The sequence below is a fragment of the Corvus cornix genome, chromosome 4 (genome assembly GCF_000738735.6).
Source record: "Corvus cornix cornix isolate S_Up_H32 chromosome 4, ASM73873v5, whole genome shotgun sequence".
Taxonomy (NCBI): domain Eukaryota; kingdom Metazoa; phylum Chordata; class Aves; order Passeriformes; family Corvidae; genus Corvus; species Corvus cornix.
This window is the reverse complement of record NC_046334.1, coordinates 70,548,215-70,571,577: the sequence shown is the minus strand read 5'-3', so window position 1 is coordinate 70,571,577 and position 23,363 is coordinate 70,548,215. Positions and strand designations below refer to the sequence as shown.

The window sequence follows — 23,363 nt, the reverse complement described above, 5'->3', positions numbered from 1 at the left end:
TCCAACATGGGGACAATTTTTTGAAAGAGAAACTGAAGCTCAGCTCCTGTAGGTGTTTAAATTTCAGGTGGGGGGGTTTCTACAGTAAAAAAAGAATATTCCAAATATTCAATGTACAAAATTGACTTGGGTGAACGCTGCACTACTCAGGCTCCATGAAGAGATAAAAGTTTCATTTTTATCCTTAGAATCAGAGAACCATTAAGGTTGGAAAAGCCCTCTGAGATCACTGAGCCCACTGTTCCCCCAGCAGCGCCACATCCACACAGCTTTTAAATCCCCAGGGCTGGACCACCCTTTCCATGAAGGAATTTTCCTAATATCCAATCTATCCCTTCCTTGAGCCACTGCCCGTCATGTGTCCCTTTGAGAAGCTATTTCAACCCAACTCTCCCCACAAGCCTCATAAAAGGATTTCACTGCAACAAATGCCACTGCAAAGAACAAGAATGACTTAAAAATCCAAATAAAGCTCTTTTTTTTTTTTTTAAACCATGTAATTGCAAATAACAAACATATCTGTGGTTTACAGAGGAGGCAATAAATTCAAGCTACAGTCACAAATCAGACCAGAAAAAGATACTTAAGTCATTCAATCCACCACCCTGGGATGGCTGTGGCCCCATGGGATTCTGCTCAGTTTTTGTGAAAGACTTGGAGTTCTGAATAGAGGAAGTACGACACGAAGAGCTCTCTCAGAAGTGTTTTTTTTGATTCTTATAAAATGAAGCCAGCCCTCTGGTGCTTCCTGAGCGCAGCCTCGTCGGTCTGGCTGGAGAAAAGCAAATGGTCTTTAGCAAATAAGCTTTTTATGTGTGAGAGGAGCACATCATACATGAAAAGGAAGTTTGAATCCTGGTAGAATGGTTGTGAGTGTTTCTTCTGTAACCACCCCATGGTGGCCGTGACATTTCAGATTCTAGAAAAAGGGACAGGCATCTAAAATCTTTTTTAAATCACAGAATGGTTTGGGTTGGAAGGGACCTTAAAGCTCATCCAGTTCCGCCCTCTGCCGTGGGCAGGGACACCTCCCACTATCCCAGGCTGCTCCAAGCCCTGCCCAACCTGGCCTGAAACACCTTTTAACTTTAAATTCATGCAAAAAGATGCATTTTGAGCCATTAGGAAGCCGAGGTCCCCAGAGTTTTAACTTCCTCGCTGATTCTTCTGCTCTCACCAGACACTGAAGAATAAAAAAAAAAAAAGCCAAACTATTTTTTCATTTTTCATTGAGCTGTACCCCTCAACCAATGCATGAGGTGCCTATTTCCATAGCTTTGGTGAGCAGAAGTATTTTAGGAATGGTCACTAAACAAAACAAGTTGAGGGTTTGGGTGTTGCAGTGGTTTGGGGTTTTAATTTCTGGGGTTTTTTTGTATTTTGAGGACAAGAACAAATGACCTCAAGTTGCACCATGGGAGGTTTAGATCGGATATGAGGGAAAATTCCTCCATGGAAGGGGTTGTCCAGCTCTGGCACAGGCTACCCAGGGCAGTGGTGGATTTATCACTCTTGGAGGGATTTAAAAGCCAAGTGGATGTGGCATTAGGGGACATGGTTTAGTGGTAACCTTGGCAGTGCTGGGTTAAGGGTTGGATTCAATGATCTTAAAGGTATTTTCCAACCCAAACAATTATATAATTCTGTAATTCTATGAAGGAAAAAAGCCCTATAACCACAAAGCCATGAACTCTGCACTAGTTTCCACTGTGTTTCCAGAATACATGTCCAAAAAGACGCATTTGGGGTGAATTAAAGACATTTTGCCAGAGATGAGTTTGAACAAATACACGGTGAGTAGCTCCTGTCCTTCAGCTGAAGTCCAGCTGGATGTAAATCTGTACAGACAGGTCTGGTTTCAGAGCAAGTCCATCCATTAGGAGTCTCATGACTTTCCAACACATTGTAAGCAGGAGAAAACCCAAAAATTTGACTGAATGAGCTTTTTCAGTGATCTGGGCTGTAGCTGGAGCCATCTCCCCACACCACAGATGTGACAGCACCACAATAGAATGAATAATTCTCGTAACTCCCTCCGTACCCAAGGACAGCACTCAGAGCCTAAATTAGGAACACGAAAACTATTAACATGACCAATTAACCTCCGCCCCACCCTCCCAGCACCACATAAAAGCCGACGTAACAATCCCCAAGATAACATTGTGTGTCAGAAATATCACACACAGGAATACAGCAGTGGCAGCGCTTGTTTCCTGGCCTGGGAAAGCTGCTATAATTGTAGTGCATTGTGCTCCTGGAGGATTTTGAGTTGGAAGTTGGTTGACAACAGTCCTGGTTTGCTGGAATTTCCTATCAGGCTCCTAAAACTTTTTGGGTTCCCCAAGCAACACCGTGTCAAGGTGCTGAGTTCTGGACATGTGGTTCAACAGGAATTTAATCTTCTTGGTAGAAACTAGTCAAGATTATCCCAGGGATATAAAAGCTGGATGCGGAGAAGACAAGCAAATTGAGTAGAATTTGTGTGTTTGGGATTTTTGATGCATGTTTCATTGCTAAGGGAACTTAAACCAAAATCATCTTCGTTTTTGGAGGCCCTCCAGCTGAGTCAAGAGCACAGATATTTGGGAGATCATCTCATTTTAAGGAATTTCTCCATGGAAAAGGTTGTAAGCATTGTAGGGGGCTGCCCAGAGAGGTGGTGGACCCCCCATCCCTGGAGGTGCCCAAGGAATGACTGGATGTGGCACTCAGTGCTCCGGTCTGGGTGACAAGGTGGAGACTGGTCACAAGTTGGACTCAATGATCTTGGAGATCTTTTCCAACCCAAATGATTCTGTGATTTTTTGTTCATTCAGCTATTACATTACACATAATTCAGAGGTTTGGATCTCCAACCTGACCAGCCTCCCAGGGAATCCCTCAAACTCCCAGAAACCACCACACTCTCTTCACACAGGTCCTCAGTCCATGGCATTCTCCGCTCCTGGTGGAAGCCATCCTTGCAAGCAAAATTCTTCCAAGTAATCCCCCACACCTTTCTAGAGAATTTAAAGTGCCCAGATGACAAATGTGAGGAGTGTAAAGGATTCCTCTCTTCCAGGAAATCCCAAAGGATGTGGCACCTGACAAACCCATGGAATTTTGAAGTCCTGTCTTTATAGAGAGGTTTTATCTCAATGAAGCCTTCTCCAGTCAGTATTTCCAGGTCCCACCAACACCAGCTTTTAGCTCTAAGTGCTTTTCTACCAAGGCCAGACAAGGTTAAAAGCAACACCTTCACTCATTTTGGTACTTTCCAGTTAAAATGAACAGATTTCAGTGACCCAAACAGACAATGCTGGAGAAGGGCTTCTCCAAAATGAAAACATTTTTGATGTCCCCAGCAATGCCAAAAGCTGTTGGCATCTTAATTTTATCCTTGTGGTGACCTGTTGGCTTAGGCCTTGCCTCAGTTTCATCCTCACTTTCTCTCCATGAAAAGCAACGATTTCTACTTCAATCCTCCCTTACTTAAGATCTTTTGTAAGTTATCTAGAGCATTTCATTTTGGGGCTGTTTCCTTTAAAGTTGGAATTTTTCCCCCTCCACTGTGATGCCGGTTGTTTGTTTGCTGAGGACCTCACAAGGCAAGAGGAAGTGCAGCCTCCCGGGAATTTTTCAAGGGTGAAGCTCAACACCATCCAGGCCCCAAACAATAAATACCTCCCTCATTAGTATGCTGATCCACATTAGTTCTGCTGCTCACAGAGCCAGAGCATCAAAGTGGGGCTGAATCTTCAATTTCACAGTTTGCAACGTGATGCATCAGATATTCCCGGGGCTCTGGGCACCGACGGGATTCACAAAGAGTTTGAGGCATGTGAGGTGCTGCTGGTAAATCTGCTAATGCCTGTGAAAGAGGCAGCACGTGCCTCTGAGAGAAGGAGGATGAAGTCATCCTACATTAAATCGGGGTTAAGGCAGCGGAAGGGCGAAGTGACTGCCCAGCATCACACTCGAGGCTTTGGTAATACCATGACCTCAGCTGAGGAGTTGGCATCATCCTAAAAAATCAAACATGGATTACCTAAGAAGTAAATTTACACTGCAGAAATTTGCACCAACTTTGGGAAGTCTCATGGTCTCTCCACTCAACCTCCCCACTGCTACTCAGTTTTCACAGAATTTGCAAGATTTGAAGATTTGGAAGATTCTCAGACATGGCTGGAATTGCTCAGAGGTTCTGAAGGTTATTTGGGATGGAGGGGCTGATAAATGCAGACTGTCCTGTTACTGCTCTCCTGTCTTTAGGAAGTGAGTTTTAAGAACACAATACATTACTCATCATTGTAAGAAAACTGACAACTGTCATGGCTGCAGTTGTACCTGTACTTATCAAATATCAGCATTTCAGCTGATTTTTGCACGGAGAACTCTTTGTCCCTATTGAAAATAGTATTCCCTAAAGAAGACTACATTAGCACTGATGATTACATCAGAGTAAGACCAACCAAGGCCAGGGAATGCTTCACTGTATTAAAAGTCGTAGCAAAAAGGTGTCACGAATGGCAAGAGCCTCCCAGATACTCCAGTTGGCAGCAGGATTCCTCAATGCATGTGTAGCATTATGGCTTTAGAGGCTTTGGAGGCATTGCACAGATTAATCACACAAAGTAATGATCTCACAGTGAAGGGCTGAGCTGGAATTAGAGAGATTTATGCTCAGGTCCCAGCTCTCAAAGTTCTCACCCCTGGGGAAGTCGTATCAACTCCGGCATCTCGCCTCCCCTTCCCACAAAACCTCCTTTGAATTACTGATTGCAGAACCTGAGTGAAGATGCCAGAGGGAAAGACCATTCCAAAGGCTTTTTAAAAATTATTATTTTTTCCTTAATACCTGCTGTGAGGCACTGTCTTGTTTAATTCATGATTCTCTGAAGAAAGATTTGCCATCTTAAGGGAATAAAACCAAGTCTGCATTATCTTTTTAAAAACATCACGTGTTTCTACTACTGCTGAAGTCTAGGCCTCAACAAAACACTCACATGGACCTATCAAAAAATGTGCAGTGCAATTTCAGGTAATAATGAGTTTGATGGGATGTGGTTACAACGTGTTTGAAGACCCAAAGTTTGGGTCAGGCAAAATTATGAAGTTAGCAGAGCATTTTTTGACCTAAATTCCCACAGGAACAGAAGGACACAGCAAGAAATACTGTCCCACAAAGCTTTGTGTATTTTGTCACTCCCACTGCTGAATACCTCAAGACTTTGGTTCTTCTGGAGTCAAAAGTTAGGCTCTTCCTTTAATTTCCCAAGCTCACATCACAGAAAATAAGACATTTAACTGTCGTGATGAATTTCTACGCCTGTTACTCCACACCAGCTCACCTGCAACCCCTTGAACATCCAACCTCTGGCATTTCTTTGGTCACATCCCAATTCCTTTATAAACCAAAGAGATATCCAAGATTTCTTGGAATGTGGCTTCTTCCCATCGCCCAAGACACAAAATGCAGGCCAGGGTTTGGTGAGGATGGGAAGAAAAGGGAAAGCATGTGGGTGGAAAAAAACCAATGAAGTTCAGTCATGTACAGAATTATTTTTTTTTGGGGTTGGGTTTTTTTTTTGTTTTGTTTTTTAATTGACACTCAAAACTTCTATGAAGAATTTGCCGTGAGACAATAACTGTGTCTTGGTGGTGACATCTGTGCCATGCACAGCCCAACAGCCAGAGGTGACAGTCACACCTCCAGACATCTCCAACCACAGCAACCAAACCTTCCTGCCCACACTCCACCTGAAATTGCACTGGGAGGCCTCAGAAATCCCACAGGATTCCAACCAATCTCCAGCTGCCTTCAAAGCATAATTAACTGCAATTGCCTTTTTGATTTTATCTCCATTTTCTCAGGTTCTGGGCAATTTGGGAAAGCTCTCTGTGTCCCTACAGGTAAGAATGCACACCAGTGCATGCATCTACTTGTCTGGAGCTACCAACTTCCCAGTGGATCTGCTCTTCTCAGGGCCTCCCCAGAGAATGAAACTTAGGGAAGAAGCCCATCCTTTGGGAAATTCTCCTTCTTATCCTGTATAGTTACCGATAAAAAGATTTCTGTTCCTGCTGGTGATATGAGCTCAAATCAAGGGAGTGTTCAAGCTCAGCTTGGCTCCACTAGGCTCAAGCTCCTTGCTTCCCACAAGGTTTTCTGACAAATTGCTCTCACAGGGATTTTAAAAAAAGATGCTGACCTGGCCCTTGCAGTAAGAAAGAGACTTTCCTTCCTTCTCTGCATTAATTTTATAGTTTCCCAAAAAAAACAGGAAGAAGGGATTCAGAGAAAGCAATGGGGAACCTGTACAGGAAAAAAAAGGGGAAAGTCTGACCTGGGTCAAGGAGTAATTGATACTCCAGGCTACAGCTTCGTCCATTTTCAAAGAATCATAGAATCAGGGAATGGTTTCAGGGAATCCCCAGGCTGGATGGGGCTTGGAGAAACCTGGTCTAGTAGAGGATGTCCCTGTGTTGGAAGTAGATGGTCTCTAAGGTTCCTTCCAACCCAAGCCATTCCATGATTCTATGAGAATTCTTGCCCCTGAAGGGAAGGTTCAGCACTAGTTTCATTCAAAAATACAGACTGGGTGTAGTCAACGGGTTGGAGAAATCCATCCAAAAAATTAGAGAGCTGTTTCAATCTGAAAAACTTTCCTAGTCAGTGGAAAATTCAGCTTTGCTAGAAAGTCAGCTGGAAGTTTCTGAGCCAGTCCAGGCAGGGGTTTGCCTGTACACCCCAAGGAGAAAGGCCAAGAACGAGGCATCCGAACACAGCCCTGCCAAAACCTCCCTGGTTTTACCATCCAGAGCTCACATCCAGACCTCCTGTCCTGCTGTTCGCACTGCACACGGAAGGGTTTCCAAGAAATGTTTGTTGGCAGCAATCCCAAAAAACCCAGCTTCCGAACCGCTGTGGGAGCAGAGGTGGCTTCTTTGCGGATTTTGAAAGCTGAATTTCCAAAGAAATTCCAGCATTTTTGAACAAGGCCCTTGATTATCCTAAGCAAAAATATTTCTGTGAGCCTAAGGAAGGGCTGGTGGTCGAAGGACCTGAGGAAGATGATCCTGCCCACATTCCTATATTGTTATTCCAAGTTTTGCGCGGCGTTGGGGATGCTTCCCCCCTACCCTTCCTGTAAACCTGCTGGGATCATAAAAACAGTTATGATGGAAAAAACTGCGTGAACCCAGGTTTTAGAAGGAATTTCTTGACTATGAGAGTGGTGAGGCCCTGGCACAGGCTGCCCAGACAAGCTGTGACTGCCCTTGGATCCCTGGAAGTGTCCAAGGCCAGGCTGGATGGGGCTTGGAGCAGCCTGGGATGGTGGAAGGTGTCCCTGTGCATGGCAGGGGAGTTGGAATGAAATGGTCTTGAAGGTCCCTTCCAACCCAAATATTCTATGATTCTATGTCCCTGCTCGTGGCAGGGGGGCTGGAATGAGATGACCTTTAAAGGTCCCTTCCAACCCAAGTATTCTACAATTCCCACTCATACCCTCTGGGACAGATGGCAGGTGTTTGGTAGTGGGTCTGTTCCCACCTCCCACCCTCCTTCCCCTCCTCCAGTAATGCATTTTAAGTCAATTTTGATATGAGACCGCTGTGACCTCTACTCAGAGGTGCCACCAGACCTGGGAGCACTATGATGTCTGTGATCCCAAGGTTTTCAGTTGCACAAGCAAAACCTTTTGGGATATAATCAACATTTCAGAGCTAAATTCTGAAGCATTCTCACCTGTGCTCTGCAAGCAGAGGCTCCCTGGTCTGCCAGCACTACTACTACTACGTCTGAGCTGGAATAAATGTGTGACATTGCAGAAATGGCTGACAAAAAGAGGACAGTAACTTGTGACAAGTGAATGTGACCCATGCAAACAAAGCCCAGAAATCTAGTGATACATCTGAGTGGGCAGATTTGTATGGGCTTCATGCATCACTTTTCCCCCACATAATCTGAATCTGAATGCTCTGGCCCTGTGACACAAATCAGGAAGTGACAGATAATGAAACACAAGCAGAAAAGGGTGCACAAGCCCTTCCAGCTCCCATCAGCTATTTCATAACCCCTGTTTTAGACAGAGAAAAAACACCCAGCCCAAAATGTCTTTCCAGTAGCCTACAGGAGTCAAGAGGTTCCTGGTACAATGGACACCTCTGACACTCCAGATCCTACCTAGAATCCCACACTATCTGAGGCAGCTGAACAAGCCCCATGACCTCAGTGTGGACCTTGCTGTTTATTCCCAAAGGGCTCTGCTCAAGAAGCTGCTGTTTTAATCCAAATTTTAATCTGATTTTGCTGCAAAAGGAAGGTGCTGAGGGACTATTTCACTTCAGCCACCAGAGTCACATCCACATGGGGCTTCGTCATGCAAGACAAACCACTCACACACAAGCAATTTTGTGGGGACCATTTCACCTGGCCAGTCACAGCACCGGCCACGGTGATCAGCCCACAGCCACTCCTCTTCATGTGGCTCCACACACATCCTGCCAATCCCAGCAGCTTCAGGATTCCAGCTGGCCACTGAATTCTAACCCCAAACAGCTCAGAAGCCCTGAAAGGCACATCCAAGCTCCTGCTTCTCTAAAAAATCCTTTTCTTATACCAGCAAAAACTGAAAAACAAATGGAGTTTAGGCTATTAACGTTTACACTGAGCATCATACATGATTTTTTTCTGAGGCTTCAGTCTCATTGAACTTACTTCTTAATGGGATCAGATATGGAAAAGAAGGCACCAAAGAGAAAGTCTTTCTCCTAAGACAGTTGGCCCTTCTCAGTAAATTAAAATCAGAGGCTATCCTGATCTGGAAGGGACCCACAAGGATCATCCCCATCCAACTCCTGGTCCTGCACAGGACAACCCTAATTACTGGGATTCATTCAGCTGTTGACCTCAATAGGAGTTTTCCCCAAATCAAAACGTAAGCAAAAAAACAAAAGGCTTAAAAATGCACGAAGCAAAACACAACATAAAATTCAGTGAAGCACAGAGAGGAACACACACAAACAGATCTGAAACTCACTGCTAAATATCACACAGATTCCAAGGGAAGGATTTAGTCAACCCTAAAAGTTAGGGCTGGCTTCAGTTTGGCACCGAGGTATCAAATCAGATTTGCAATGAGTTCAAAGAATTTTTATATGAAACCATAAATTGGCCATGTTTGTGAAGCAGGCAGTGTCGGCAGGACGCTGTGTGGAAGCTTTAAGGAAATATCAAACCACAAATACAAACTACTTCTCCAGACAGGGTGAACCTGTGAAAGCCACAGCAACAAGAAATGCTTTAGGAAAAGACCTTGTTTATACAAATCCCCAGGTTCCACACGCACATCTCCCTTTGCTACTCCAGCAGCACCATCCCAGCACTGAATCCACCTGGGTTGGAACGAGTCCTTTGAAACACCCCACAAGAAATCTTACAGTAGGGTTTTTATTTTTAATTTTTAAAAGCATTCCTCACTCTTTTCCACAGGTCAGACCACGGGAAGAACTTCGACCAGAAAAAATTCCCACAAACTCCCCGATGGATGTTGAGTTTTAATTCACCAATGTCCTGAGTAATGCTCCTTCTTACTCCATGGCCTTCCTTTCCTCAAAAAGACTCTGGGCTTTTTCTTTCTCCCTCCTCAATAAATCACTCATGCAAGAATTCTGTGCCCACCTGCACCAAAGTAAGCATATATTTCAGTCTAATACAAATTCAGTACATTTTAGTCTAAGACTGGTTTGTGTAGACAAGAGAAAGAAACTGAAGAAGAGCCCTCTCCAAAAGAGCACAAAAATTGATGCCCAAACTCTATACACCTCACAACACAAGAAGTTTCAAAAATGAAAGATTCTTTCAAGTAAATGAAGAGAAAACACTGGATTTATCCAAGTTTGCACCAATACAAAGCCAACACCCCCCCAGTGTGAGAAGACCGTGTTCATTAGGATTGAACAAAGGAATGAGAGAGCGCAGGTTTCTCTGTGTAGGATCGAGGGATGCGAATCCATGAGGAAGCTGTACACCCTGGAACCTCCGAAGGCTACACCAGCACCACCTCCACACCCCAAACACCCCATCCATGCCTCTGCTGTACCTTGAAAGGGACGTTCATTCACCTCTTCGCCTCCCCAACGTGATGGCCAAAGCTTCTTCCGAATAATACCAAAACAGGAGGATGAGGAGCACACAATCAATCCTTGTTAAGGCTGATGATTATTCTCGATGCACCCTGGAAGAGAGGAACACGCAGTGAGTGGCTTGTGCCAAGATGAGTGAGTCCTTTCACACGGATCAGCCACATTAAACAAACAGCCTTTTTCTGCTTGGGTTTTGTTGTGGATGACTGGGATTGTCCAACTAAACTGAGACTGTCCCAGCCACTTACGGAGTCCCCATGTAGAGTAAGTTTATCCAAGTATTCCAAGCTCACATGGAGAAACACCAGCCTGCAGAAGACATGGAGATGGTTAAGAGGAAGACTGAAGACCACAGCTCAAGTTTCGCGGAATAACCCAAGTTTGCATACCCTGTTAATACACCAGGAGCTAAAGGATAATTAATTAAAAAAATTAAGATAATTTAAAATAATTAAATAATAAATAAATCAAATAATTAAATAAATAATTAAAAAATTAATCCTAAATTGTTCTGTTCCCCAGACAGGACAACAAGGATCATACATCACTTGGCCTGAAGCTGGAAAGATCTCCTTTTAAGCAAGATTTTACATCCAAATCTAGACTGCTGCCTTAAAAACACCCTTTTTTTGGAGAGGAAAGTGAAAGTTTGTGGGCATGAGCTGCGTACTCATCAGGTCAGCCAGCACCAGTGGGAAAAGAGGACAAATCTCTGGACAGCACAAACCCTTCTGGAGGCCTGGAACAGGGGAAGGTGCCTTCAAAGGCTCCTCTGCTCATGAAAACAGCCCCAAGGTGGAATTAGGAATGGATCAGTTAAAGCATCTACAGGAGTGAGAGTGACTCCTCTGGAGCTGTGGGTATGTCGGCAAGGAGGAGAGGAAAACAATATTCCATCAGGCTGGGGGAGAGACAAGTGAATTATTCCCTTGGCAACCAGCTTCACGGGACCTGGTTCTCTCCTCAGTTATTCAGCTGTATATATTTGGCTCCTCAGTTACTTTCTGTAGGACTCCTCCAGTTTTAGATCTCATTTCCAACTCAAATTGGCCACATCTTCCACGTGCTGCACAAAGCACAAACAAGCAATGTGCGTTTTTCTAAGGTAAGGTGAGTCTGTAACAGCCGAAACCACCTGAGCCATGGGAACATCTGGCAAAATTAAATGTCCTTCTCAATGGAGCAAGAGAAAAGCTGATGCTCTTTGTTCTACTGCTTTATTAGGGCATTAAAGCCTCACACAGAGTGAGCTCCCAAACCATCCACCCACAGCAAAGGTAGCAGCAGAACCAGGGCCTGAGAGGTCCAAGAGCAGCTCCCAGGAACCTCTTAAACATCTGGGTGTAAGTGATGGAGACTTCCAGGTTAGAGAGCACCACTGTAAAAACCAACATCCCCACATCCAACATCCCTGGATGTGTCCAAGGCCAGGTTGGATGGGGATTGGAGCAACCTGATCTAGTGGAAGGTGTCCCTGCCACCTGTCTTGGAACTAAACGGTCTTGAAGGTCCTTCCAACCCAAACCATTCTGTGTTTCATAGAAGGAGATACATTCTGCAGGCAGAGGGAAGGAGCAGCAGAGCATCTTCTCCCTCATGGTGCAGCAGTGCTCCCTGGACACCCACTCCACCGCTTTGCATTCCCCAACAAATAACCCAGCCTGCCCATGGCAATGTGGATCCCCAATCCGGCTCTGCAGCAAAAGAGGCTCCCTCTAATTATCCCTCAGCCTGACGACATCTGAATGGTGGAACAGGAACACGTCAGAGACACAAAATGAGAGAGTGTGAAAACAAGCCTGTCTCCTTTCTCCCTTCACACCACAGGTCCCAAGCGCACGAGGACTCGCTCCCGCCTGAGTCATTCCCAGCAGCGCTTCACAACCACAGAGCATTCCCACGCAGGAGGCTTTTTTTGCAAAATTATTTAAAAATGAGAGGACAGTGAGAGCGACTCTGGGACTCGAAGGAGCAACAGTGTGATGAGAAGGATCAGTCGTGTCTATGGAGCCTTATTAGAAGTAATTTATAGGCAAGTAAAACAAATATCCCCCCCCACTTTTCCATGAAAACTCTGAATTCCATACTGATTTACACGCTTTCCAATCTCATTGACTTCAGAGGGATTGCCTGCGGTAGGAATCACCAGGCTGCAGCCTCCCAGCAATAGAGTAATCCCTTCATATTCCCCCTTTCAAAAGCCCCATCATCTGACCAGGTGCTGCAGCTCAGACCCCATGAGCTGAGTTCCAGCCCTGCGGCAACGCTTCTCCTCTCCCTGCAAAAGCTTGGGAAGGTGGAGAAAAGGAAATAAAAGTCTGATGATGGAAATGCCTCTTGGAGCGTAGCTGGGCTGGGGGGAGAGAGGCCCGAACCCTCCTTCCACCTAATTAAATCCAGATCCAAAAGCTGTTCTGATCTGAGGGCATTATGTATTTTTGTTAGGAAGGGCAGGGATAAATGAACTCCTAACTCTGGCCCTAATCTTTTTTTCATTGTTGTTCAAATTCTCCCACTTCCTAAGATTTCAGCGTTTCCTTGTGATAAAGAGGAGCTCTGGCCTGCCAGCTCATCTGCCCATTTTCTCTCCACGGCATCTGGGCAGATGCTCCCCCCAACCAAGCTCTTAAAAAATCACAGGACCTGCTTCTCCATTTACAAACATTGGTGCAAAAGGCAACTGCTGACCCCACTCTTCGGTCACAGCTGTTATTTACAGCACCACCAGCACACTGGAGAGATGATAATAAATGTTTAATGGTCCAGTAAACACCAAGGGCTTTATCTCCAGCCCATTTCCAAGCCTGATCAAATATAATAATCCTTTGTATGTCTGTCCGCCACTTCCCTGGCTTCCTGTGGGATGGGAGGAGATGGACAGGGCTGCTCTATATTCAGAATATAGGGAAAAAGGGGTTAGTTATAGGGACATAAATGTTTTCCCTGCTTCCATATCAATTCTTTGCTCCCAGAAGGTTAGGACTACACATCAACCTGTTGGACCTCAACTTCTACATAATATAGAAATGCAGGCAGCATCTACCTCTAGGATTCAACGCAGCAGTTATAAATAACAGGAATATTACACAGAGGAAGTGGGGAATATGCGGAGGAAATTGAGAGAAGAATCATTCACTTACAGACTGGGCAGATAAACCACTTCCTCAGATCTGAAATGGAAGATCTATTCCTCCTCCAATTATAGCTGTGGGTCCATTACTCAATATTCCCTCCCCATGCAAGTCTTACTTATCTCATAGAGCCTCATCTCTCCCAGATGACACTGTAAATGAGTCATTTGACACATTAAAGTGAAGCAGTTAGGGTTTTATTATGCTATTACACATCACCGTGACAAGCTTCCCTAAAGACCTGATGCTAAATCACAGCCCAATTCTGGTTTGGGAAACCGATCCTAAATCACAGTCCAGTTCTGGTTTGGGAAATTGATCCTAAATCACAGTTCAATTCTGGTTTGGGAAACTGGTCCTAAATCACAGCCCAGTTCTGGTTTGGGAAATTCACACAACCAAGAGAAAAAGCCACGAGGACTCTGCAGGTCAGACCTCCCCATTTAGGGCTGCACCTATTCAATACACAGGCTCCAGGAGCCAGACCTTTTCCATAGCTCTCCAGACCATGTTCAAGGTTTGGGTTGTTTTTTTTTCAGCCTCCAAAGGAGCCCCAAAATCAAGTCCTGGCACTGGTGAGGTCTTTCATACAGCCAAAGCCACCTGACTCCACCAACACCAGCACTTCCTGGCTCAGATGACAGGAGAGACCTGCTTCCCAGTTTGATCTGGTCAGACTGGAGGGTCTTCTAAGGCTGATCTGTGCAGAAGATGAGGGATCAGGGCAGGATTATGTAAACTAAGGCTTGAAGCCAAAATAAAGGAGCCTGGAGGCAGGGCTGTCATCAGGGCGTAGCTCAGCTGTGCCTCCACGCACCAGCCCCTTCCCTCCCTCCCTCCCTCCCTCCATGGGCCATTTTCACTCAGCGTGGCCAGGAGACTCTTGCAGAGGGCGTTTGAAACTCCCAGAGCTGCCAAAAATGTCCAATTAAAGCCCAGTGAGAGCTCATAATAAATCCACCCCAGTGAACCGCAGCCCTGCTCGGCTGCCTTTCTGGGTGAACCCAAAAATCGTGAAAGCAAAGACCTCCTGGCAATTACACCCAAAAGGTTTCCTGTCTCTGCACAAATCTTTGTTTGCTTTGGGTTTTAGTGGTAGATGGGAGCACAGACTACAACTTGTGGGAGATAGGTTATTGCTGCTAAAGCAAAGAGCTTTTTTCCTTCCCCCCCTGAACAGATAAAGCACTAAAAATGCTGCTCTGAAACAGCTTGGTCCTGCATTCACAGATGGCAGCAGAAATTAGCATTATTTATCAGTGGCTTTAGTCACTTTTTAAAAGAAAAGCAGATAAAGGAAGACGTGCACCTGAATTAAGGCTCCTTACCCTTTCTTTTGCAACTAATACTTCAAAATGCAGCAGGGAAAGAACGTTTTGCAGAGCTTTAGGAAATCACACTTGAAAAAAAAATACATTTACCCAAGAAGGCGAATGAAAACAAGCAGAACAATAAGAGTCACGGAAGTTTGCTCTGAGGAGACAGCTGGGAAGGTGAAAGGAGGAAGCAAGCAAAGAAAACACACAGCATAAAGATAGAAATTAATCCAAAACAGCAGGAGAAGAATTATTAAGCCATTTTACATTCTTCCAGCAGAGGAGATGTGATCACACAGTGCTGTTTGATGCCAAATGTAGCTGCATTTGTGCATAAGTCACACCCCTGCAGAGGGCTCAGCCCAGCCCTGCATCTCCTGAGGACCTTGATCTCCCTGTCTCAGAACAGTGGTGGAGGTTTGAAAGGACCTCTGGAGAGCATCTGGTCCAACTCCCTGCTCAGCAGGGTCACACAGAGCCAGCTGCCCATGATTGTATCCTGATAAACGCTCAATATCCCCGAAGATGGAGACTCCACAACATCCCTGGGCAACCTGTGCCAGGGCCTGGTCACCCCCACAGCCAGAACGTGTTCCCTGATGTTCAGAAGAACCCTGCTGTGGTCAGTGTGTGCCCATGGCCCCTTGTCCTGTCCCTGGGCACCACTGGCTAGAGCCTGGCTCCATCCTCTCTGCACCCTCCCTGCAGGTGTCGATGGACAGGGATGAGGCCCCCGAGCCTTCTCTTCTCCAGGCTGAGCAGTCCCAGCTCTCCCAGCCTTTCCTCAGAGCAGAGATGCTCCAGTCCCCTCACTGGGCTCTCCCCAGTCTGTCCATGTCCCTCCTGTCCTGGGGAGGCAGAACTGGACCCGCTGCTCCAGGTGTGGCCTCAGCAGTGCTGAGCAGAGGGGCAGGATCCCCTCCCTGGACCTGCTGGAAGTGTTTTGTCTCACACAGCCCAGGCCACCACTGTCCTTTCTGGGCACATTGCTGCCTCAGGGTGAACTTGGTGTCCAGCAGGACCCTCAGGTCCTTTCCTGTCCAGCTCCTTTCCAGGTGGGTGACCCCAGCACAAACTGGTGCCTGGGGCTGTGTGAGGAATTGCAGGGAAATAGCAAACACAGGAAAGAAAAACACTTGTAGGCCACTACAAAATCCGCTGTCAGGGAAGCTCATCACCAAAGAGCTTAGTTCAGATGAAGGACAAATAAAAAAAGGCACAGAGAGCATCATATGATAAATAGGCATCATTTTCTCCAGCAGTGAAGCCTGTCCTCACTGCAAGAACTTGCCATTTCCTCCCAGCACAAATGGATTACTCATGGACAGAGAAGTCGGGAACAAAATTAACTCTTGGAGCCCAGCGTGTCCCAGGAGAGGAGCTCAATCCCAGACTGCTCCTTCCTCCACAGCACTCAGACCAGAAGCCTGGTGGCCTCTTTGATTGCTTCCATCACCACAATAATTACTTTAATTTTTAGCTTCTTGATTTTGGCAGAGACTCTCTTAAAAGCCGAAGGAAGAACAATTAAATGTGAGAATTAAGTGAAATAAGGTGCCAACAGGGTTTGGTGTCTGCCCCTCTTCCCTTAAGTGGGGTGGAAGATTAAGTGCTCAGCACATGGGCTCCTGAGAAAGCCTCCAAAGGGAGGCACCCTCAGAAGAGATCCAAAAAGCCTTTTTCTTAATAGAAACCACCTAGAACTTGCCAAAACCCCCCTAAATTCTGCAGGACTGGCAGGATGGAGCCTTGGCTTCAGCTCCCACTTGGGCTTAGCAGTACAAATCCACCTCCCACACACCAGGGAAAGCAACCCAAAGTCTATTCTGTCCTTCCTGTGGTGCTGAGCAGCCAAAATGCGAGTCACTCCTCCAGAAAGTACAGAGTGAGCTGATTTATGGACTTACCAAGGAGGGAAGTTCTGATCAGGGTCCTCTTTACCAGGATTTTCATGTGTTTTACGTTAGGTATTCATTGGACCTGAGGAATCCACAAGCACTCCCACTGCACACGATGCTGAGAAGAGGGACCAGGACACAATTCCTTCCCTGTTATGTTATCACCTGCTCAGGTTTGAGGGATTCAGCACCTCTGTTCCACACAGCCAGACAGTGCTGCAGATTTCTCACCAGGGATCAAAGCAATGGGAACCCAACACCTACACCAGCAGCAGCTCAAGGAGCTCCCAGTGTTGGCTGCCCAAGGAGCCCAGAATCCTGGGATCACAGTTCTCACCCTCTTTTTTCAAGAATACAGTCATCAAAAATTGTCTCTTGCTTGAAGGCTAACTGCTGTGTGACAGTCACATTCCAAGTTTTCTACTCATTCATGAATTCAAAAGTCAGGCTGAGCACATGCACCATTAAGTCCAGTTTCCTTATTTTTGAGAACACGTGTAATTATCCCCAACTTCAGAGACACAAACCACTCCTGGAGAAGTGACTTGTCAAACAGCAAGATGACAGACGCAGCAACAAGAGCCCACTCACCCTGCCACTGGTCTCATGTCTCACAAAATAATTGCCTTCCCACCCAGAACTAAAGGTTACAACTACAGAGAGAATGAGTCAAGCCGGAAAGACATATTTAAAAAATGGGAAAAAATGGAACAAAAAAGGTTTTATGAAAACACACCGGCATGTGTAAGCCAGGAGAGAGACCATTTCTGCATTGCACCTTGTTTGCTCATGCTTTGTCTCAGCTGCCAACCACAAATTAAATACCTCAGTTAAAACTTTGCTCATCTGGTACCTTTAATACTTACTTAGTCACTAGAAACCGAACATCTGTTTTGCTTTGAGGCTTTCAGCAGTGACTCAATGTTATCGGCAGTGTTGGACTGCTGAAGATGAGTATTCCTGAGGTTTTTTCCCCCCCACCCCACTCCTAGCAACAGGGCTTCTTGCTTTGGGGAGAAATCAGCTGACAAAGTTGTGTTATAAAATCATTACAGTAGAGGAGGAAGCGCAGGATGCAGAGAAATTTCATCCTCAGCTGGAAACAACCCAGCGTCTACCTGTGTCCCACAGCTCCCTGGGATCGATACACCTTTGGCTCCCGGGCTCTGGAGAAGCAGCAACCTCCTGCTGTGTTTACAGCCAGCTCGATAAACAAAATGCAGTTAAAATGCCTCCAGCAACCTCTCAGCGTGTGCATCCCACCCCCCCCTCAGGCTGCGAGCAATCCCATAGCTTTATCTGGGATTTAACCTCCGCTGGCTCCGGGCACGGCAGAGAGCTCAGCATCACATCTTCATCAGCAGGGAAGTTCCCGAGGTGGAGGCGTAGCTCCGGGAAGAGGATGCAGCAGCAGGAAATATCCCAGCACCGAGGGACCCAATTAACTCGCTGATAGAAGACACCAGCATCCTATTAGCAGGGTAGACACTGTGCCTGCACAAAGGCATGCCATGCCTGGGAAAAGGACTTCAAGGATAACATACGCTGAGTGTGTGTGCCAGGGAAGAGCTTGGACACGGTCATCATCTTGTCCTGCTGTAAGGGAAGGGATCTGGGCAGTATCCAAGCCAGCCCATCACTAAAAGTCATTTCCCTGCTGTGTTCGCAGGGATGATCCTGCTGCTTCTTCAGTGAGTGGGGAATTTTCCCTGGAAGGGCATCAGACATAGATTTTCCCTTCACCTCGCCAAATGGTGGCTATAAAACAGACCCAGGTGTTGGAAAGGCCAAAACTCAGGTTGGCTTTATGGTGTTTCAGAGAATCACAAAATATCCTGAGCTCAAAGGGACCCACTCAGGGATCATCGAGTCCAACTCCTGTTTCACCATCTCCAGCACCAGAGATAGGCACACACAGAATCACCCAGGTTCTAAAGGACCTCCAAGATCATTGAGTCCAACCTGTGACCCATCACCACCCTGTCAACCAGACCAGAGCACTGAGTGCCACGTCCAGTTGTTCCTTCAACACCTCCAGGGACAGGGACTCCACCACTTCCCTGGGCAGCCCAGTCCAGCATTTTATCACCTTTTCTATGAAGAATTGCCTCCTAATGACCAACCTGAACTTCCACTGGAGCAGCTTGAGACTATAAGGGGTTCACTGAAAGGGTTTTATGACCCACTTCACCCTCACATACAGATGAAGAGCACTGACACTGAGGATTCAGATATTAACCTGCTGGGAGATAAAGGTTCAAAGGGAAATCTGAGAAAATCCCTACTTCCCAGCTCCCACTCCAGCACTTGAAAAAGCTTTTCTCTCTTTCAGTAAAATCTTGAAGCTGAGTGTGCACAGGGACAGCTTGAGACTGTCCCAATGGGCATGACAGACCCCACTTGAGATCTGTTTAATTCAATACCTCCAACAGTAATCAGCAGCAAGGCTGTGAAGCAAGGTGAGTTCCCCACCAGCATGTACCGTTTTCTCCCCAGAACACTTCCCAGTCTTCAGCATGGACTGTTTCTACCCAGGGATCTTTACATTTTCTTTCCACGAGTTTATCCAGTCACCTTTTTGATCCATGCCAGTTTTTAAGCATCCTACAGAAAGTAGCAGCACAGTTTGCCAAGAAAGCTGTGGCTGCCCCATCCCTGGAAGTGTCCAAAGCCAGGCTGGACGGGGCTTGGGGCAACCTGGGATAGTGGAAGGTGTCCCTGCCCATGGCAGGGCTTGGAACAAGTTGGTCTTTAAGGTCCCTTCCAACTCAAACCGTTCTGTGATTGACACATGGTGGAAGTTCTTACAAACACTGACAGTGCATAGGAGGAGGATGTGCTACCAGGACAGCACCAGCAACTCCCAAAATTCTGATCCCCAGAGCTCACAAAGCTCCTCTGAGTTCTCTCCCTGAAGTTTTTATGGTGCTCACACAGACCACAATGAACAAGTGCTGCCATGCAAGTCTCAGGGATTCAAACTGAGCTCCTCATCAGAGCCTCTGCGGGCAGCGAAGCAGCAGAACTGGTTTGGAAAGGAGAAAAGGAAAGAAAACACAGATGACTCTGATAACATGTCTAATTAATAAAGCATAAACGAGACGGGCTGGTTCAGGCTGCGTGTCCCATCTGCTCCGGCTTCAGTCGGGATGGTTCCCATCCCCAAAAGCACCGGTTTCCATGCAGATATTCCCAAATGCTCACAAGACAAAGATATGCCTCCAGCACCCGGGCACACATGCTCTGCTCTGGCATTCCTGCACATCCCCGTGTTCCTTTCTTTAAGAAAAAGGGATGAACAACAAAAAAATATGAGTGCCCAGCATGCAAAGCATGGTTTGAGACACCAAGGCCATATCCCAGAAACCAAACACAAAAGTTTGGAATGAGTTTGCCGTAACTTTGCAGTCAGTCCTCTGTTACCTAACCTACCTTTAAAGCTTTACCCCAAAACAGTTAATATGTTTTATTCCGTTCTGCTTGAAGCGACTTTGCAATCAAGTTGCGTGAATTTTTACAGTGAAAATGCTGATTTTTAAAGATTTATTTGTGGAGCTGACAGCTCCCTAAGGTCAGCAGTTAGAGTTATGATTCTAGAAGTTGAGGTTCAGCCAAGGACTTGATCTCTGGTCTTCCTTTCGAAAAAAATAAGCAGAGAAGACACACACAGTAGAGTCCCAGTAGTGGGAAACATCCAGACACTCTCACAAACGTGTACCCAAGCCCTAAAAGCTTCAACAAAAGGAAAAAGAGAGAAGCAAAAGGGAGCAACAGGAAACTGGTGGTCAAGTGGTGCCAATAGTCCTGGTGCTTTCTGAGGACAGGCTGACTCATTCTCCCCAGTTAAAAACCCAAACAACACCAACACCAGTCAGTCTGCTGGAGGTGGGAGTTCCTGGTTTTTTCAGGTTTCATTGCTACAGGGTGGATTTAATGAAAATGGAAACCTTTCAAGAAGGGTAAATCCTTCAGAGGTGGATAGGAAGCTATGGTCAGCTCTGGACAAGCTTCTCCTGTATCACTTCATTCATGGCCACACCAGCTGCTGGCACCTGCTCCCAAAAAACCAGCAAGAGTCAGGCCCAGAAAAGATAATCTGTTCTATTATTTTTCAAAAAATGGGATCGAATGAGCAACGTTCTAATGGGAAAGTCGACACCACACCTCTGATGACAGAGAAGAAAGAAACCAGCCGGGCGTTCGAGCCAGCCAAACAGGGAACGCCACGGCTTTATTAGAGGAAACCCTTGAGTAACTTGGATGCAAACAAGCTCATCTCCACCTGGGATGCCAAGATCCTTCCACTGTCTTCGCACTCAAGTGCTGTGAATATCATAAAGGTCTGATCTGCACTTGAGGAAGGACCAGGGAGGATGTGCCACGGCAGAAACATCCCTCGCTCAAGCCAGCGGGCTCCAGATGTGACTTCCTTCAACACTGCTACATCCAGCCCCTGTGGCTCACTCCAGCCCAGCTCCTGTCTCCACACCCCTCAAAATCCAACAGCAATAAAGAGTGGGGAGCTGCTGCTTGTAAATCACAGTTGCCACACCGAGGATGGTCACACATTGCAACGTCAGAGGAACAACAACACGGTGATGGCAAAACCCTACAGCAGAGATTTGTTCTCCAGACTCAGAACTAACTGCAAACATCACATGTGGGTGGCTGGAACTTCATCCCAAGAAAGTCAACCAACATAGGAAACCTCAGCTGCACTGCAATAGTCAAGATTTCAGGCAAACTACTTAAAAGCAAGCAGTTCTTCTCAGGAAACGGACAATGAGCTGCTGGCAGCATCCTGGAAACCTTTCCTCTGACAAAGAGCTGGTTACTGAGGAATGGAGCTAACTCAGGTACAGGCACAAAATAAAAGGCAGAAGTTGAACTGGAACTTGCTGACTAAGCTGAGCTGGGCCAGGGAGGGCAGGGGAGATCCAGGCAGCAGCCAGTGCTCTGGAATAGGCACGGAAACAAGTTTCCATGGGAGCGTGTTGCTTTAAAGTCAGATGTATGAGATCATCCTGTCCCCTTGAGTATGTTGTTTCCTAATGTTTTGCCCAGACCAATCACAAATTTCAGAAGCAATGGTTGGGTCTGTTGGTTTGGGGGTTTTTTTTTGGACTACCTTGAGTCCCTGCAGAGCCAGTCAAGGATGAGAATTGTAGACCCTGTTCTGTCTTTCACATTACAAATGCAATTACCTCTGGAGCCTGATTGCAGTGTCTCCTGTCAGAGTGATTCTGCAAGAGGCTGAAATAACAGCTTGCCTTTCAAAGGGAGTTAGGAACATTCCTGCGAGTCCTTCCATGCCCTGTGGTCACGTGCTGGTGAAATTTAAGAAAAGCATGAGCAGTCCCAAGGGAAGAGCATCCCTTGGAGAAAGCTGTTCTTACAGCCTTCAAAAAAGGATGTGGTGAAATGCCCTTGCAAAGCACAAAATTTCCTGGGCAAAAATCCGATTCTTCTTGCTTTTCAATCCTCTTATGCAGATAATGAAGTAAAAACTTCACTTCAAGATGATTTTGAGATGGAAGTGGCAGTTTGGAGATGGACAGGCTTGTCCAACCTGGATGCAAGAGATGTGGGATCAAGCAAAGGAAGAGATAAAACTAAGGTCAGTTGGACCCTCTTCCTAAAGGCAGCAAGTATCTTGGATTTAGCTCTTGGATAACTGCAAGGGGAAATTAGCACTACAAACTGGAAACATCTGGAGATAGGGTGTTAAACAAGATAGTATTGGCGGGTCACATCTGGTTCCCACATTTTCATTTCAGCCTAACCAGAGGCAGGAGTCAGGCACGCAGGGCACCGAGCGGAGCTGGGAATTCTGTGGTGGATGATCACACAGGCCACTGCCACCAGGGGAGAGCTCCCTTTTCCTCACCTCCCACCCCAGGCAATTCCAGAGCCACCTGTGCCAGGCTCTGTGTCAGCCACAGTGGGACAGCTCATTTGCCAGCCTGCCAAAACACCAGCCAGGACAAGGTGCTGCGCCAGAGCGCGGCGTTCACGCCAAGGTAAGCAAGCTGAGCCGCCTTACTCACCACCAGACATGGTCCAACACGTGCAGAAAGGAGGGAACAGAAAAATAAACTCTCCAAAACAACACCGCCTCCATCTTACATCAGCTCACCCCTGCCATGAAACAACTCGTCAGCTCTTCACACCTTCTTTTCCTTTCGGCTCCGGGGCAGCGGCGTTCCCTGCTCAGCCAGGGACTAACAGAGGAGCCAATGCTGCTGTCCCAGGGCCCCAGAGAACATCCAATTTTGGCAAGAGAGGGCTTGACCCCCCCAATTATTAAGCAAGAAGTGGGAATATTAAGTGCAGGTATTAATGGTGGAAAAGGCACAGCTGACACCAAGGTGAAAGGGAGGTTGTAGGACAGGACTGAAAGAGAGGAGGTTTGGATTGGATATTAGGGAGAAATTATTCCCTGTGAGGGTGGTGAGACACTGGCACAGGTTGTCCAGGCTGTCCCATCCCTGAAGTGTCCAAGGCCAGGTTGGATGGGGCTTGGAGCAACCTGGGATAGTGGAAGGTGTCCCTGCCTATGGGAGGGGTTGGAATGAGATGGTCTTTAAAGGTCCCTTCCAACCCAAACCATTCTGTGATTCTGTGACTAAACCACTGAGTTCAGCTCACAGCATGTGCCTTGAAATCAAAGATCACAAGGTTTTACAGATTATTATTAAACATGAAGCCCCTGCAGGACGTTTTATTCTAGGAAAAAATTGAAGTGTTGCTTCCTCAGCTGCCCATTACCTAAAGCAAGCTGAACGAGCCCCATTTCTGAGCGAGTAAATCCCTTTTGGACCAGGCAACTGGAGTGGGAAGTGGTCAGCATCATTAGGCACGTCAGACCTGTTCTCCAAGCAAGAGACTTC

General features: G+C 46.5%; 1 protein-coding gene across 3 annotated transcripts in view; it reads right to left on the bottom strand.

The window, feature by feature from the left end:
- Window positions 1-23,363, bottom strand: part of PTPRA (protein tyrosine phosphatase receptor type A) — a 114,940-nt gene that overhangs the window by 77,628 nt on the left and 13,949 nt on the right. For all 3 annotated transcript variants that reach the window (XM_039550741.1, XM_039550740.1, XM_039550739.1), the window contains exon 2: window positions 10,086-10,220. Coding sequence is in view for 1 of the 3 variants with exons in the window: in XM_039550739.1 (XP_039406673.1) it covers window positions 10,086-10,103 (18 nt within the window). In the remaining 2 variants the exon portion in view is untranslated. The remainder of the gene's footprint in view (window positions 1-10,085; window positions 10,221-23,363) is intronic.